General features: G+C 35.7%; 1 protein-coding gene and 1 pseudogene across 6 annotated transcripts in view; one reads left to right on the top strand and one right to left on the bottom strand.

Moving 5' to 3' along the window:
• Positions 1–18057, top strand: part of BBS9 (Bardet-Biedl syndrome 9) — a 448864-nt gene that overhangs the window by 95737 nt on the left and 335070 nt on the right. For all 6 annotated transcript variants that reach the window (XR_008617359.1, XM_055084928.1, XM_024129313.3 and 3 more), the window contains exons 6-7: positions 1012–1186; positions 8022–8106. Coding sequence is in view for 5 of the 6 variants with exons in the window: in XM_055084928.1 (XP_054940903.1) it covers positions 1012–1186; positions 8022–8106 (260 nt within the window). In the remaining variant the exon portion in view is untranslated. The remainder of the gene's footprint in view (positions 1–1011; positions 1187–8021; positions 8107–18057) is intronic.
• LOC102989475 (40S ribosomal protein S6-like) lies at positions 14960–15747 on the bottom strand (annotated as a pseudogene).

Below are 18057 nucleotides of genomic sequence, written 5' to 3'. Positions count from 1 at the left end.
TTTCATTTTTAAAAATTGCCCTTATTATCCATGCTCAGATACAATAATAAGACTACCATCCATTTCTATGCAATTTAATTTCTTTTTGAGCAAAGTATTCTTTAAATTTCAAAATTTAGGGTTAACTGTATTGGCACTGATATCCAAGGTAAAATAGAATAGTTACTACAGGACTTACTCTATATGGTAAGTATGGGTTAGAGATGACAAATTAATTAGAAGATTGACCTTTTGTTTATTCTCTTAATGAGTAGCTTAATTTTTCTTTGACATAGTTCTTCCCTATATAATAGATTATAGGATACACTAATCACACTAGCAGAACATGAAAAGTTATAGCCACTAGATCTTCCTCAGATTAGGGATACTATACTGTACCATAGAAATTATCATCATTATCATCGTCTCAGTATATTTTAAGAACTGTGAATTTTGTAGTTAATGTTTACAGACTAATAGTAGAAGACACTTCAAAATCAATCGATAGTTTAGGGCAATCAGTGACTACTGTTATTCGGTATTAGTCATTTTCTTTCCCAACAGTGCTCATCACTGTGATTTGTATAAAACTGGTGCTTAATACATGTCTATGGATTTGGTCTGCTGTGTTTGACTGATGTCTAAGTCATTTGAAAGTATGGGACTGACATACTATGAAGAAGAGAAGGCGTCATGCAGACGGTTTATATTTCTGATTTTGGAAAAAATGATATCTTGCAAAGAGTCATGATTGTTCTCAGGTATTCTCTTGAGCTACAGATTTTAGCTCAAATAAATGAAAATAAATGTTTTTAAAACTATAGACATCTTATGAATAATGAAAAAATTGGGAAATGTGTAGATAGTGATATACAATAATCTGATAGCTTCATCAATTTGCGATTTAAAATTTAAACTGCCCGTTTTGTTCCTTGGGGAAAAAATTAACTGACATATTTGTGGTGAATAGTGATAAAATCATTACATTCATAAAAAGAATAAGTTACCTAATTTCCTCTAATTCTTCTTTAGGTCGCGATTTAATTTGTATCCAGTCTATGGATGGAATGCTGATGGTGTTTGAGCAGGAAAGCTATGCTTTTGGGAGATTTCTCCCTGGTTCTCTTTTACCTGGCCCTCTTGCTTACAGTTCCCGTACAGATTCCTTCATTACTGTTTCATCCTGCCGACAAGTGGAAAGTTACAAGTAAGTTTGGATCTTGAATCTTTGGAATCATGGTTTTTTATGTGTATCTGCTGATAATTTCTTATCCACAGAGAGCTTGAATATTGCAAATGAAAAAGAGAGTGGTTTCTCTGATAAAATGTAATTGTGGTGACTTAGAGGATATCATTTACATATCATAAAACATTTGAAAGGCAGTATAGTGCAGAGATGGAGAGGAAGGATTTGGAGAGAGGCACACCTGGATTGGAGTAATGATTTTGCTACTCACAGCTGTTTGATGGTCAGTGTCCTTATCCTGAATGTAAAGGAGGTAATAACATCTATTTTGACAAATTTGTTAAAAGAATTAAGTGTATGTCAAGTTACCACCCCATAGAAAATGCTCAATAATTATTGCAATTGTTCCTTTTATTATAAATAATAAAACACAGTCTGAGTGAAAAAAAAGCCAGGTACAAATACATATATAGAATGATTTTATAACAAAAAAAGAATGTATATGACATAGGAAGAATACTGGCAAGAAATACAAGTGTTTTATGAATGTTTTTAAAAGAACAGTTTACACAAGTGAAGTATGAAAATGACCCTATGAAAACAGCTTATACTTTTTGCTAGAAATTCATGTTGATTTTGGTGAATTGTGTTTCAGAGAGACTGTTTTCTTCTCTACCAGCTAAATTTCAATAAAAATTATGGTTTTGAGTTTTTGGAGGCTGTTTTTTATTGGAAGGGAGAATGGGAAAAAAAAAGTAGAAATCCATTCTGGGAAAAGAAATAGACTTGGAGAATTATAACATTTTAAGTAACTATATTGTTGTTATCTTACTGATGGCAGCATTTAGAACTTTAAACATCTAAGCAACACTTCATTATAGCCTTTCAATATTATTTTTGGCCACATGATTTTTCCCAAGGCAGGAAGAAAATATAAATTCATCAGGCAACAGATGTAAATTTTTGCCTTCAAGTTTTATTATTGTGTATATTGCAAGTTAATGTAGTTTTCTCTTAATAAGTGACAGTCTACATTCTGAGAATTATTGTTAAGGCATCTAGGATTTAAAACTGAAAATAAGCAAATGTTTGTGACTAAGCAGAAGTTAACTGATGGAGGTAGTGTATCATTATGTCATATTCCTCCTACAACTCCTATGGCGCTTGTCCAAAGGAGATGAATGAGATGTGGCATTGCTACTGATAATAAATAAAATATCATAATTATTATGAGACGCTGAGAAAAATATCTGTATAATTCATTCAATCCTGTGAAAACTTAAGCAATATTGAGAAGATCTGCTTTTCAGCTTTCCACCCAGTTCTTGCCAAGTAGAGTGATACTAGCAGTGTTACACTGGGGTCATGATACAAAGATGTGAATGTTCCATGACTTACTCTTTGAAATATGGGAATAGGAATTAATTTGGTAATAACTCCAGGAGTGATTGGATGAGAAAACAATGTGTAGGTTTCCTTAACGTGAAGGTTTAATCTCACAGAAACTCATACTGTTTTAACTGTGGTTATTCTCCAACATACTGATCTATTAAATTCATCTCCATCTAAGACTAAAAAAATGCACACTTAATTTATTATGTGGATCTTTTAAAATGGTAAAAATGCATGGGATGTGTGATTATTGTGAAATGATGACAATCAAGAGGGTTTATAACATTGAGTAGTATGTTGTATTTATATATACTTTCAACTTTAATAGATTAAATGGTAATCACAGGTGTAATTTAGGATGGGAGAAAGCACGAAAACTGTAGGTTTGGTTTTTGGAGGCTTCATTAAATCTATTTATAATCAGTTAAAAATATAATCAGTTAATAGAAAGGCTTTTAAGACATAATTCATTTTCATTTTTGATATTTATGTTTAATTACTTTAAAAACAGATCAATTATTTCAAATAGGAACTAGAGAAGGCTATGAGTCTCAAACTTTACTGTGCATAAGAATCACCTGAGCATCCTTTTATGAAATGCACATTTGCAGATTCTTAATCCCCAGCCCCTTAGATTTTGATTTAGTAGGTTTGGGGAAAAGACCCAGAAATCATCACAAATACATACTCCAGGTGATTCTAATTCAGGACATACTTTGAGTGTTGTTTTTCTTTTGAAGTGAGAGAATTTTTTTATTTTTATTTTTTTTTTGGTAGAGGAGGGGCTTAGGGCCGTTCCCTTGGCCACATTTGTACAAACTTTGGATCATCTTTTATTCTCTTTTTCTTTCCTTTGCTTGTCAGAATTATTTAGTCAGTAAATCGTGACCTTTCTACCTTTTTTTTTCTTTTATTCAGCCCTTGCTTCCCATTCCCACTGGCATTCAGACCTTTATCTTTTCACTTGGATTTCTGTTTGTTTGTTTGTTTGTTTGTTTTTAACCTCTAATCTAGACTTTGAAGGGCCTTTCTCATAGCTATTCTTTTAAAACACCTCTTTAAGCCAGAATAATTTTTGTTGTCCATTAAAAAATCTAAATCTTCTCATACGACATTCAGTGCTCTTTATGCTCCAGTCCCATTTTACCTCTGTTAAGTGAACTTTCAGATTTGGAAGGGACTTTTAAAATTAACTGGTTTAAATATCCTCCTTTTTTTAACCTCCTAGATATATTATTGCCCAAACACACTGAGTTTTGCCCAATATCATACTTGCTTTTTGTATTGTGCTAAAATGTTCCAGAGTATGTCTTACATTATCAGGTTCCTGAGAGCAGAATCTGTTTTAAATACCTGTTCACTAAAGGAATAATTCAGTTCATTGGTTCAGTTATTCATTCAGCAAACATTTTTCAAGAGGTTTCTCTGTGCCACACACTGTGCAAAGCACTGGAGATACAAAGCCAGATAAGACCTGTCTCTTGTCCTCCAGCAGTATACCAGCAAGTGGGGAGGTAGCAAGTCAATCAGCTACTTCAGTTCATTGTGATACTGGCTATGGCAGCACTGTGCACAGGAAACTGAGAAGCCTAGAGGTGGTACCTTTAAATAAGAATTGAATGTAAGGAGGCTCCCTAAAGAAGTGTACTTGCCAGGAGTTTTATCCTTCTCCCCTGTTTGCTATACACTTTCCCCTGTACCGCTACAGTGGCTCCTAATATTAATACATTGCTAAGTAGACAATAGTCTTTAAATCAGTTTTTTAAAATGTGTTTGTTGAATTTAATGGATAGTATTTTAAAAAGAGGATTGTGTTCTTCACCAGCCGTAGGTTCTTGCCAAACTGAAATGTTTGGTGTTATTCATATATATTCAGAGCTTCTCTCTTTCTCGCTCCTCTTTTGCTCATGCTGTACTCTGTCTGAAATGCTCTTCCTTCCTTTTCTGTGAGTGAAAATTAGGTCTGGAAGCCTCCCTGCTCCCCATTCAGATCTTGCCTGACGTACCTGTCAGTAACAACTCCTTCTTGTCAATTCACAGAGTAATTTTTCACTGCTTTCCATAAGCACTATTCATGCTTTCCCTGATATGACATATTTACTTGTTTTTCTCCTTGACTAGGCTAAATGTTCCTTGATGGCAGGGATTTTGTATCCCCTGAAGTGCCTAGCATTGTACCTTGCTGAAAGTAGATGTTTAACAAGATCTTAATGAAGGAATGAAAAGTTTATGAGGAAACCTTCTATTTTGTTACTGGCATCTTTCAATGAAAATAATTCTCCCAGGCATAATCAAGAATGCTTTAGCTATAGTTGGAATGAATGTAGTAATGCTCTGTATCCAGAGCTTCCAATTCTAGTAGAGTTCTGCAGGTTAAATATCAAAGTTCCCAAATCTCCTGGTACACTTTGAGTTGACAACTATTTTTCATTTGAAAAGAAATGATTTTGGAGGGTTTACTTTTGTGTTCTATGACACCTCAATCCATATTTTAGTTACTTGCTGCTGTTTTTAGGATGTGATACAGAGGAGCACTAAATTATATGGTTGAGTTTGTCATTGGTGCTCCACAGGACCTGTTAAGCATTTGTGGCTATTGGTTCAAAAAGTACCACTGTTCGCCTGGACTTGCTGTATCTGTGATTAATGCCCTTTCTGTTCTGAAAAACACATATGACACTCTTTCATTAAATCTTTTTACATTGGACTTGATTATTCTTTCAGCAGTTCCAACAAGGGAATTTTATTCTTTAGCTTATATCACGGAACACTTGAGCGATAAGAAAAAAAAATCCAAGTGTTTTCTCTATTTCAGAAATTCCAAGTCTGCTTGGAATTGGTTTTGGAAACAGATTTCCATGTACATTAGTGGTCACAGTTAAGAGAATTTAAGGGAGAATCATAAAATAAATGCTATTGTAAGTTTATCATTATCTAAATTTACTGTCAGTTACGTTTAGTAATAAAATACTCTTCTGAGTTGTCTTCTGGGAAGAGAATTAGTCTGGATTTAGAAATCAGGAGTCAATTTTGGCTGTGTCTGTGCCTGCTATTTTGATGTTAATGAGGCCACTTTAGGGGTTCACTTATGCCTCACATGAAATAATAACTCTTTTTAGTTATATAAGAAGCTTCAAAGAGCTCAAAATCTTTGGATATTTGCAACAATCTCATTAATATCCATATCATCCTCTGGTAGATTGGTGTCTGCAGGAAATGAATGGCCTATGTAATTAATTGCCTGAGGTTAGATCCATTTGCAGGACCAGCTCTGGACTGATGTTCTAGTCACTAGTGCATACTAATTTCTGTTACCATGAACCAGAAAGAGTAAAGCAATCTTATTTGGAGGTTGGACTATGAGGTCTAATTATTTGGAGCTTTTGGAGAGTTAGGGATTTTGAAGGTCAGTCTCAGATGGTGTGGAGATATTTGCTGCAGCTACCTACGGGATTTTTTAGCATGATTTTACAAGGCCGAGATCTTCAGCCTCCTACCCTTTTTTGTCTCATTTCCCATGACTCATTCCTCTCCACCATGCATCTCTCCTAAACTCCTGCCATGGCCTTTCATGTCTCTTTTACTGCTGCATGCCTTTGCATGTGCTGTTTGTTTGCCATAATGCCTTTTACCTCTTTAACAGCGTGATGAGTTTTCACTCATTTTTCAAAACCTAGCTTTCTCTTCCTGAACGGATACCAAGAACATATATATTTCCTCCACCCCAATTACCTGTTTCTGCACTCATATTCCCTTGGTACTTATATGCATACCTTCTATTAGCACAGGGCACTCTGAGTTACACTTATTTGTTTGTATATGAATCTTCACAACTACTTTGGAAGGTCCTGGTGGATAAAAGTCATGTAGTAGTTTTTCCCCTTGTTAATGCTTATATGAGATCCCTACTATATGTTTATTGAATGAATGAACTTTATATACATTAAGCTTTCTTATTAACTGTAATTTTCATGAATGCATTGCAAAATCTATCTTAATTCATAGTCATTCTGCATTCACTGAAAATTGGAGGCTTTTTACAAATTAAGTATTGCTGATTGAGATAGAAGGCTTTAAGAGTTGGTATATGACATTTGAATACCAGTGTAAATTTCAGTATTTGTTTAGATATTCTGCATTGCCTTTATTCATTCAGGTCCCTGATGTTTACACTATCAGACATCTTTCTCTTAGATAATATGAGATGTCTGAATATATCTACCTACTAATTTTCCTCTTAGCTATCAAAGAGCAATGTAAGAAGTTTTGATTCAATAAGAGGGAAAGGCTTAATTATTTGTTGAGATGTTTTTGTTAACCTTCTAATACCTTTTCTCTGCTAAGTTTTACCTTTTGGAGAGCCTTCCCTATCTCCCCTATGTAACTAGATATGCACCAACAATAAAAGTAAAAAACTTCAAAAAAAAAAAAAAAGAGGGAAAGGAATCTATGAGCCTAAAATTTCTTCATTTTGAGTAGGATTATTACTCTAACAATACACCATAAATTAATGCGAGTAAGAGAGTTTAAACTTTATTGTCTAAATTAATCATTTCTAAATTGAATGATATTTATAAATTGTTTTTAAGAATGATTTGAGCTAAATGTTACTATTTTTTAATTTTTAACTTTTAAAAAATTTATTTTATTGACGTATAATTGATTTACAATGTTGTGTTAAATGTTACTATTGAAATGAAAGCTTTAAAATACTTATAGAAAGTTGTAATGTCCATTATTGAGAACTTATTACATACCAGATAAATTACTAGGTGATTTATCTCTATGTATATATAAAGCTGTATCTGTCTATGTGTTTGTCAATCTGTCAATCAATAATTGGGCACCTAGTGTATACCAGATACTGTACTAGGCACTAAATTATTTTTTAATTCTTTTAACAATGCTTGAGTTTGAGATTATTATTCCCATTTTATAGATAAGACAGAGTGATTAATTAAAAAAAATTTTCTCAACTAGTTAATGGTTTAGCTGGGAATTAAACTCAGGTGTTCTGGGGTCCATAGATTATCTATTAATAATTTCTACTACTACTTTTTTCGGGGGGGTTGCAACAAGTCGTCTGGTTGCTTTGCATTATTTGTATTTTTTTCTATTTTGTGTTTTGGTGCTGGATGTTTCTTGAGTATTGTTATTTGTCACATAAAATTCTAATGGAAATGCTTTGATATTTGGCAGAGCTATTTTTCCAACATTGAATTTTGGGACATGTGGTTATAATTTCTTTACCATTGCAGTTTTACATAGTCTTAAGTATCATTCAGTATGAATTCATTACTAAATTTTACAATTTTTAAAATCAAGGAGAAAGCTATTCATAAGGTTTGTAGATAATGTGCATTTAAAAATTTTAGCTATACCGAGATTATGTGTTTTTAAAGTTTAAAATAATTTACACTTTAACTATAAAGTCACTTACAATTATTCCATATCTTTTAAACAGATACCAAGTACTTGCTTTTGCAACGGATGCAGATAAAAGACAAGAGACTGAACAGCAAAAACTTGGTTCTGGAAAAAGACTAGTTGTAAGGCCTTTTAAAAATATATGAAAATTTTAGTAATGTTATATCTAATTACAGATGTTCGTTTAGAATAAGAATTCCTGGGAATAAAAATTTAAAAAACATATATTTTAGCCATTTCTTTTTTCTGTGTTAAAGTTATGTCAATGATCAAAGAATTTAGTTGGCTATTATTGAGCAATGGAGATACATGCCTAGTCATGGTCATAATATAGCAGATTATAGAGTTGTACCAGTAGAATGATAGATATCCAGATGCGGTCATTTTTAACTGAAGTGATTATAAACTAACAAAATAAAAATAGAAAAATTAAAAATTCCTTTAATAGGCAAAAAAGTTGCTACTAGTAGGCATGTGATGAAATATATAAGTAAAAGATGAAAGGGCTTCCCTGGTGGCGCAGTGGTTGAGAGTCCGCCTGCTGATGCAGGGGACACGGGTTTGTGCCCCAGTCTGGGAAGATCCCACATGCCTCAGAGCGGCTGGGCCCGTGAGCCATGGCCACTGAGCCTGCGCGTCTGGAGCCTGTGCTCCACAACGGGAGAGGCCACAGCAGTGAGAGGCCCGCGTACTGCAAAAAAAAAAAAAAAAAAAAAAGATGAAAAAAATTTCACAGTCTACAAAGATAAAGTTAGCTCAAAGGCAAACATGGATGTTTGATAACTTGAAAAAGTAGTTTGAAGGAAAATTGTTTGAATTTTATGGTTTCTGGTCTTTAATCCACTCTGAGTATATTTTTCTATAAGGTTTGGTGAAATGTTCTAATCTCATTCTTTCACATGTAGCTGCTCAGTTTTCCCAGCACCACTTACTGAAGAGACTGTCTTTTCTCCATGGTATATTCTTGCCTCTTTTGTCATAGATTAATTGACCATAGGTGTGTGGGTTTATATCTGGGCTCTCTATTCTGTTCCATTGATCTATGTGTCTATTTTTGTGCCAGTACCATGTTGTTTTGATTACAACAGCTTTGTAGCATAGTCTGAACTCAGGGACTTACTTCCAGCTTTGTTCTTTTTCTCAGGATTTCTTTGGCAATTCAGAGTCTTTTGTAGTTCCGTATACATTTTAGGATTATTTGTTCTAGTTCTGTGAAATATATCATGGGCATTTTAATAGGGATTACATTAAATCTGTAGATTGCTTTGGGTAGTATGGACATTTTAACAATATTAATTCTTCTAATCCAAGAACATAGAATATCTTTCCATTTCTTTGTATCATTTTCAAATTCCTTCATCGATGTTTTATAGTTTTTAGAGCATAGGTCTTTAACCTCCTTGGTTAAGTTTATTCCTAGGTATTTTATTCTTCTTGATGCGATTTTAAACAAGATTGTTTTCTTGCTTTCTCTTTCTGATAGTTCATTATTAGTTTATAGGAAAACAACAGACTGTCTATATTGATCTTGTATCCTGCAACTTTCTGAATTCATTTTTTAGCTCCAATAGTTTTTTGGTGGAGACTTTAGGGTTTTCTATATATAAAATACCATGTCATCTGCAAAGAGTGATAGTTTTACTTCTTCCCTTTCAATTTGGATATGTTTTATCTCTTTTTCTTGTTGGATTGCTGTGGCTAGGGCTTCCAATACTATGTTAAACAAATGTGAGAGTGGGCATCCTTGTCTTGTTCCTGATTTTAGCAGAAATGCTTTTGGGTTTTCATCATTGAGTATGATGTTAGCTGTGGGTTTGTCATAAATGGCCTTTATTATGTTGAGATATGCTCTCTCTATACCATCTCTGATGAGAGTTTTTATCATGAGTAGTTGTGGAATTTTGTCAAATGCCTTTTCTGTGTCTATTGAGAGGATCATGTGATTTTTATCCTTCCTTTTGTTAATGTGGTGTATCACATTGATTGATTTGCAAATATTGAACCATCCTTGCATCCCTGGAATAAATCCAACTTGATCATGGTGTATGATTCTATCTATATGTTGTAGGATTCAGTTTGCTAATATTTCATTGAGGATTTTTGCGTCTATATTCATCAAAGGTATTAAGCTGTAATTTTCCTTTTGTGTAATGTTTTTGTCTGGTTTTGGTGTCAAGGTAAAGGTGGCCTCATAGTATGAATTTGGGAGTTTACTGTCCTCTTTAATTTCTTGGAAAAGTTTGAGAAAGATAGGTAAAAGTTCTTCTTTATATTTTTGGTAAAATTCCCCCGTGAACCTGTCTGGTCCTGGACTTTTGTTTGCTGGAAATTTTTTTTTTAATTGCAAATTCAGTTTCACTAATAGTGATCCATTTATGCAGATTGTCTATTTCTTCCTGATTCAATCTTGTCAGATTGTATGTTTCTAGAAATTTGTCCATTTCTTCTAGGTTGTCTAATTTGTTGGCATATAGCTGTAGTATTCTCTTATGATTTTTTGTATCTTGTGGTATTGGTTGTTATTTCTCCTCTTTCATTTCTTATTTTGTTTATTTGGGTCCTCTCTTTTCTTCTTGGTGAGCCTGGCTAAAGGTTTATCAATTTTGTTTATCTTTTCAAAAAACTAGCTCTTGCTTTCATTGATCTTCTCTCTTATATTTTTTTGTCTCTATTTTATTTATTTCCTCTCTGATCTTTATCGTTTCCTTCCTTATGCTGACTCTGGGCTTTGTTTGTTCTTCTTTTTCTAATTGCTTTGGATGGTAAGTTAGGTTGTTTATTTGAGATTTTTCTTGTTTCTTGAGGTGGGCCTGTGTCTATAAACTTCCCTCTCAGAATGGCTTTTGCTGCATTGCATAGATTTTGGAAAGTTGTGTTTCCATTTTCATTTGTTTTGAGGTATTTTCTGATTTCCTCTTTGATTTCCTCATTGACCAATTGGTTTTTTAGTAGCATGTTGTTTAACTTCCACATGTTTGTGCTTTTCCCATTTTTCTTTCGGTAATTGATTTCTAGTTTCATACTATTGTGTTTGGAAGAAATGCTTGGTATAATTTCTATCCTCTTAAATTTGCTGATACTTGTTTTGTGGCCCAGCATGTGATCTGTTCTGGAGACTGTTCCATGTACCCTTGAAAAGAATGTGTATTCTGCTGGTTTTGTATGGAATGCCCTGTAGATATTTATTAAGTCCAACTGGTTTATTGTGTCATTTAAGACCACTGTTGTGTTACTGATTTTCTATCTTGATGATCTGTGCATTGATGTAAGTGGGGTTTTAAAGTCTTCTACTATTGTATTCTTGTCAGTTTTCCCCTTTATGTCTGTTACTATTTGCTTTATATATTTAGGTGCTCCTGTACTGGGTGCATATATGTTAATGATTGTAATATCCTCTTCTTGTATTGATCCTTTTATAATGATATAGTGATATTATTATATGATATGTATTATATTATTATATTATAATGATATAATGCACTTCTTTGTCTTTTGTTATAGGCTTTGTTTTAAAGTCCATTTTGTCTGATATGAGTGTTGCTATCCTTGCTGTCTTGTCGTTTCTGCTTGAATGAATGAAATATCTTTCTCCATCTCCTCACTTTTAGTCTGTGTGTGTCTTTGGCTCTGAAGTGAGTCTCTGGTAAGCAGCATATAGATGGGTCTTGTTTTTTTAATCCAATCAGACACCCTATGTCTTACAAAATATTTTTTATTGAGGTATAGTTGATTTACACCCTGTGTCTTTTGATTGGAGCATTTAGTCCAGTGATATTTAAAAAACTATTGATAGGTATGTACTTATTGCCATTTTATTACTTGTTTTCCAGTTGTTTTTGTAGCTCTTCTCTGTTCATTTCTTCTTCTTTTTGTTTCTTCTCTGTGGTTTGATGATTTTCTTTAGTGGTATGCTTGTGTTCTTTTCTCTCTAATTTTTGTGTATCTGTTGTAGGTTTTTGATTTGTGGTTACCATGGGTTTCACATATGTTGACCTACAACTGTATCTACTTGTTTTAAACTGGAGGTCATTTAAGTTCAAACACATTCTAAAGATCTACATTTTTTACTCTCCTCCCCCCATATTTTGTGTTTTTGATGTTATATTTTACGTCTTCATGTTTATCCCTTAACTGTTTATTATAGTTATAGTTGCTTTTATAATTTTTTTGCCTTTTAATCTTCATAGTAGCTTATTTAAGTGGTTGATCCTCAGCCCTTACTATATATTTGTCTTTCCTAGTGGGATTTTCCCTTTCCTATAGATTTTTACTTCTTTCCCACTTAGAGAAGATGTTTTAGCATTTCTTTTAGGGTAGATTTAGTATTGATTGATGAATGCTTTTAATTTTTGCTTGTCTGAGAAGTTCTTTATCTCTCTTTCAATTACAACTGATAATCTTGCTTGGTGGAGTATCCTAGGTTGCAGGTTTTCCCCCTTTCAGCACTTTGAGTATATCATGCCACTTCCTTCTGGCCTGCAAAGTTTCTGCAGAAAAATCAGCTAGTAGTCTTATGGGGGTTCCCTTGTGTGTATAACTCTTTGTTTTTCTCTTTCTGCCCCTAGAACTCTGTCTTTATCTTTAATTTTTGCCAGTTTAATTATGATATGTCTTGATGTGGATCTGTTTGGATTCATCTTCTTTGGGACCCTCTGTGTTTCCTGTATCTGTATATCCACTTCCTTCTTTAGGTTTGGGACGTTTTCAGCCATAATTTCATCCAATACATTTTCAACCCCTTTCTCTCTCTCTCTTCTCTTTCTGGGACCCCTGCGAATGTTGGTACATTTTATGTTATCTCTTAAACTGTTCTCATTTTTTAAATTTGTTTTTATTTTTGCTGTTCTGATTCGGTGACTTCCGTTATTCTATCTTCCAGATCACTTCTGTGTTCTTCTGTACCACCTAGTCTGCTATTTATTCCTTCTAGTGTGTTTTTCATTTAAGCTATTGTATTCTTCAGTCTGACTGGTTTTTAAAAAATATTTTCCAGTTTCTTGTTAAAATTCTCACTTTGTCCATCTATTCTTTTCCTTAATTCAATTAGTAGTCTTATTACTAATGCTTTGAATTCTTTATCTGGTGAGTTGTTTATTTTTGTTTCAGTTTTTTGTTTTTTTAGGTGTTTTCTCTTGCTCTTTCTATTGAGACCAATTCCTCTGTCTTCTCATTTTGCTTAACTTTCTCTCTTTCTATGAAATTAGGTGAAACAGTTATCTAATTCAGTGTCCTTATGTGGGAGCATCCTTGTGTAGTTTGTATGTGCCCAGTGGTTTTGTTGGGAGAGCTGGATTTGATGTGAACATAAGTCACATCTTTCCTCAGGGTGTGCTGGCAGCTATCACCTTGGTAGGAAGTGGGCTGGAGAAGGAAGAGCTAAGGACAGAGCCAGGTGTGAGCCAAGGATTCCCCTCTCTTCAGTGGCCATCACTACCCTATCAAAGGTGGGGTCAGGTCCCAAGTTGCTGGAGCAGAAGCCCTGAGGGTGGAGTCTTTCTGGCTCTGTTCCCTTTAAGTGTGAGCCCTCCCCATTTCCTGCACTGGCACCCTTGTCCCAGAGGGGAGCAGTGCTGGAGTAGGAGGGCCTGTGCAGTCTCTTGGTGTTTGAATGGGTATAGGCTGTGGTGGTCCAGCCATAGACAGAGGTTAGGCTTCTTCTGATGTGCTGCCTGTGCTGCCCCCTCCCTGGTTAGACAATGCTTTTGGTCTTAGCTGCCTCTGTGTCTCACTGCTGAGTTCTTTCCTCAGTCATGGCAGCCCTCACTCCAGTGTGGAGCTGCAATGTGAAATAAGCAGGGCTGGAGCATTCAGTCTGTTCAGGCTGGGACACTCACGAGGTTGTTGCAGGAAACCAGTCAGCCACCCATGGAGTTCCGATCTGCACTTTCTGCCCTGTTTTGGGAGTGAATAAGAATGTGTGCACTCCTTCTGAGCTGGATCTGGGATTCCCCCAGCCTTCCTATTAGTCCCTTCTGTCCTCCCACCAGCCAAGGGGGTTTGTCTTCTCTGTGCAGGACCCCAGAGCTAGGGTGCCCAGCATGTAGTTCAAATTGCTCACTCCCCAGGGAGGATCTCTGTCTGTGAAGTCTCACTTTTCCTCTGAGTCCCATCCCTCACACACGTCCTGACCTGATCGCTTCTCTTCCCTTTCTACCTGATTATGTGTGGATCTCTCTTCCAGCCTTGGTTGTACAGCAGTCTTTCTGCCAGTTTCCAGTTAATTTTTGGTGAGAATTGTTCCACATATGGATATATTTTTGCTGTGTTTGATGCCAGAGGTGAGTTCTACATCCTGTGACTCTGCCATCTTGATTTCCTCCTGCAAGAGCAGAGGTCTCCTCTGTCTTCTTGCTTGCATTGTTCCCATGAGAAATCTTTCATCTTATCTTTGTCCCTTTGTACATAATGTCTTTTTTCTCTGGATGTTTTTCAGATTTTCTCTTATTACTTGTTTTGAGCAATTAGATTATGATGTGTTTTGTGTAGTTTTCCTTTCTTTCATTCCTTTTTTGATGCTTTAGATTTGTTGAACTTCGTGCATCAGTGAACTTATAATTTTCATGAAATTTAGAAAATTTTTAGATATTAATTCTTCATATATATTTTTCTGTTCTCCATCTTTTCTCCTCTCCTCTCAATTACACATACATTTAGGCTACTTAAAGTTACCCTACAGGTCAGAGATTTTCTTTTTCTTTTCAAAAATTCTTTTTTCTATTTCATTTTGGATAATTTCTACTGCTATGTTTTCAAGGTCACTAATATTCTTTCTACAGTGTCTAATCTGGTATTAATTCCCATCTGGTATAGCTTCTATCTCTACAAGTTCAATTCGGGTGATTTAAAAAATGTCTTCCATGTATCTACTTAACTTTTCAAAGATAAAGAATATAGTTATAATAATTGTTGTAATGTCCTTGTTTTCTAATTCTAACATTTGTATCAATTTTTTTTAAATGTCTGATCTTATTTATTTGTTACTCTTAGAACATCTCATTTTTGACTGGACTCAGACTTAGAAGTAGAAGCTCTCAGAGGGGACAGCCTCCAACTCTTGGCAATCTGTTCTTGGCGTTTTTCTTTGGCCTCCTTCATTCTCCTGGCCAAAAGTTTTGCATATTCTGCAGCCTCTTCCTTATTTTTCGTAGTACGCTGTTCCTTCAGAGCAATACACTAATATTTGTCTTGCAGAACATGTGGAGTAACAAGATGCTGAATCTTGGGTGCTTTGGCCCTAGGTTTCTTATCTTCTTTGTTTAGGGGCTTTCTCACAACATACTGGTGGACATCATCTTCTTTAGAGAGATTGAAAAGTTTGAGGATTCTGCTAGCTCTTTGGATCCCCAGGCGACAAGGCACAGTAGTATCAGTGAGTCCAGGAATATCCTTCTCCCCTTTTTTTCGCTGACCAAATTGAGAACACTCAGATTGGCATCTACAATGCAACCCCGTGCAGATTTGCCCTTTCTTTCTCCAGTCCTCCTTGATCTGTAACAAGAATGCCCCTTACTCAGTAGCAGGCGGACTTGGCCATGGGTCAAGATACCCTGTTTCATGGGGAAACCCTGTTTGTCGTTTCCACCACTGATTCGGACCACATAACCCTTCCATTCTTCTCCCAGAGTGTCAGCAGCAACTTCCGTGGCCATATGCTTCTCATAAAAGGTACGAAGTTTTCGTTCATCATCCACTTCAATGAGTTTCTGGCAGCCAGTGGCCGGGAAAGAGATGTTCAGCTTCATTCTGAAGTGGCCGACCGCCTCCGAGGCACCACAAAAAAGTGTCTGTATCAATTTTGAGTGAATTTCAGTTTATTTATTTATTTCCACATCATGGATCACATTTTCCTGTTTCTTTACATGCTTGGTAATTTTTTATTAGATGCCAGGATATAGTCAATTTTACTTTGTTGGGTGCTAGGTATTTTTGTGTTTCTATAAATCTTCTTGAGCTTAGGCCTGGGAGACAGTTAAGTTAGTTGGAAACAGTTTGATCTTTTTGGGTCTTGCTTTTAAGTCTTGTTAGGTGGGACCAGAGCAGTGCTCATTCTGGGGCTACTTATTCCCTACTCCTGAGGTAATACCCTTTGAGTGCTCTATCCAGCTCCCTTTGAATTATGAGGTGTTCCAGTCTGGCTGGCGGGTACTGGCAGTATTACAGGCCCTTTGTGAATGCTGGGCACTGTTACCGCTTATCCTTTTGGGTGGTTCTTTCCCTGGCTTTGAGTAGTTTTCTACATGAATGTGCTGATAAGTACTCAGCTGAATACTTGAGAGGATTCTTTACAGATCTCAGAGTTCTGTCCCTGTGCTGCTCTCTTTCTTTGTCATGCTGTCTTATGAACTCTAGCTGCCTTGGTTTCTCTGAACTCTTAGCATCCATCTCCTTAACTCAGGGAGTCTGTTGGGCTTTGCCTGGGTTGTTTCTCCCTGTGCCATGGCCTGAAAACTCTCTCATGGCAGGAGCAATTTTACCACTCACCTCATTTATTTTCTGTTTTTAAGGGAATTGCTGTCCTTTGTTTTCTGATATCCAGTGCCTTGCAAATTGTTGTTTCATACATTTTGTCCGTATTGTGGTTGTTTCAGATGGATGGTAGATTTTTTTCCTATTACTCTGTCAGGAAATGGAAGAATTTTTAAATGATTGTTCTTAGTAAACTTCTGTGCATTTTGAGACTCATTAATTTAGAATGTGGTATATTTCCCTAAGGCGAGGTTACAAAGAGTGTCACTCAGTACCTAGGGAACTAAAAGTATTTAGTGGCAGGATCTTGGCCTGTGGCCTCAGAAACTTTGCCTATCCACTCTGAATGAATCGTCATCTCTCAGAGTCAGGGAAACATCTGCCTGAGTTACAAGCACTGAAAAGTAATGCTAGAATGCTAGCCTATTATATTGTAATGAGAAATGTTAACTGTCTTAGGACTGATGTTCATGTCTTGTGTCCAGTAGAATCTTTTCATATAGGTAAACTACGCTTGAACTAAGTGGCAATTGAATGGTTTCTTGGTGTTGAATCTGAATTTAGATGAAGATAATCTGATGCATCTACCTATATTCACTATGCTGTCTCCCTATTCCAGATTGTTCTTATATACACACTGATTATATTTGCCTCTCTGGCTAGCCCCATTTGGATTTCATACCTTCTTCAGATATTTTAATCCTAAAGTAGACAGATTAATACCGAAATCATTTCTGGATGGCATGAAATTTATATATATATATATTTAAAAAAATTTTATTTTTTGGCTGCTTTGGGTCTTCGTTGTGGCGTACGGGCTTTCTCTAGTTGTGGCAAGTGGGGGCTACTCTTTGTTGCGGTGCGCAGGCTTCTCATTGCAGTGGTTTCTCTTGTTGTGCAGCATGGGCTCTAGGTGCACAGGCTTCAGTAGTTGCAGCATGCGGGCTCAGTAGTTGCGGCACGTGGGCCCTAGAGCGCTCAGGCTTCAGTAGTTGCAGCACACAGGCTCAGTAGTTGTGGTGCGTGGGCTTAATTGCTCTGCAGCATGTGGGATCTTCCCGGACCATGGATCAAAACCGTGTCCCCTGCATTGGCAGGCAGATTCTTAACCACTACGCCACCAGGGAAGTCCATATATATATATATCTACCTATCTTTAACGTGACTTTTCATATCTCTTCTTTGAACTTTTATTTGTTGATTCTTGCCTCAAAGCCTAACCTTGAGGACAATCTTACTTCCTCTTTAACCACGTACTTTTATGCATTCCATCTCACGTTGCGTTTCCCTGATGATTAGTGGTGGTGAACATTTTTTAATATACCTGTTGGCCATTTGTATGTCTTATTTTGAGAAATGTCTGTTTCGGTCTTTTGCCCATTTTAAAATCAGATATTTGTTTTCTTGCTATTGAGCTGTCTGAGTTTCTTATTTATTTTTGTATATTAACTCCTTATTGGCTATATGGATATATTTTTTCCATTTCATAGATTGTCTCTTCACACAATTGGTTGTTTCCTTTGCTGTGCAGAGCTTTAAAAATATATTTTTTATTGAATAAAAGACTTTAAATTCCATAATGCTTTACAATTTTCAAAAGTTTCACA

Source organism: Physeter macrocephalus, chromosome 5 (genome assembly GCF_002837175.3).
Source record: "Physeter macrocephalus isolate SW-GA chromosome 5, ASM283717v5, whole genome shotgun sequence".
Taxonomy (NCBI): Eukaryota; Metazoa; Chordata; class Mammalia; order Artiodactyla; family Physeteridae; genus Physeter; species Physeter macrocephalus.
The sequence above is the reverse complement of the archived record's forward strand: the minus strand, read 5'-3'. Positions and strand labels throughout refer to the sequence as shown.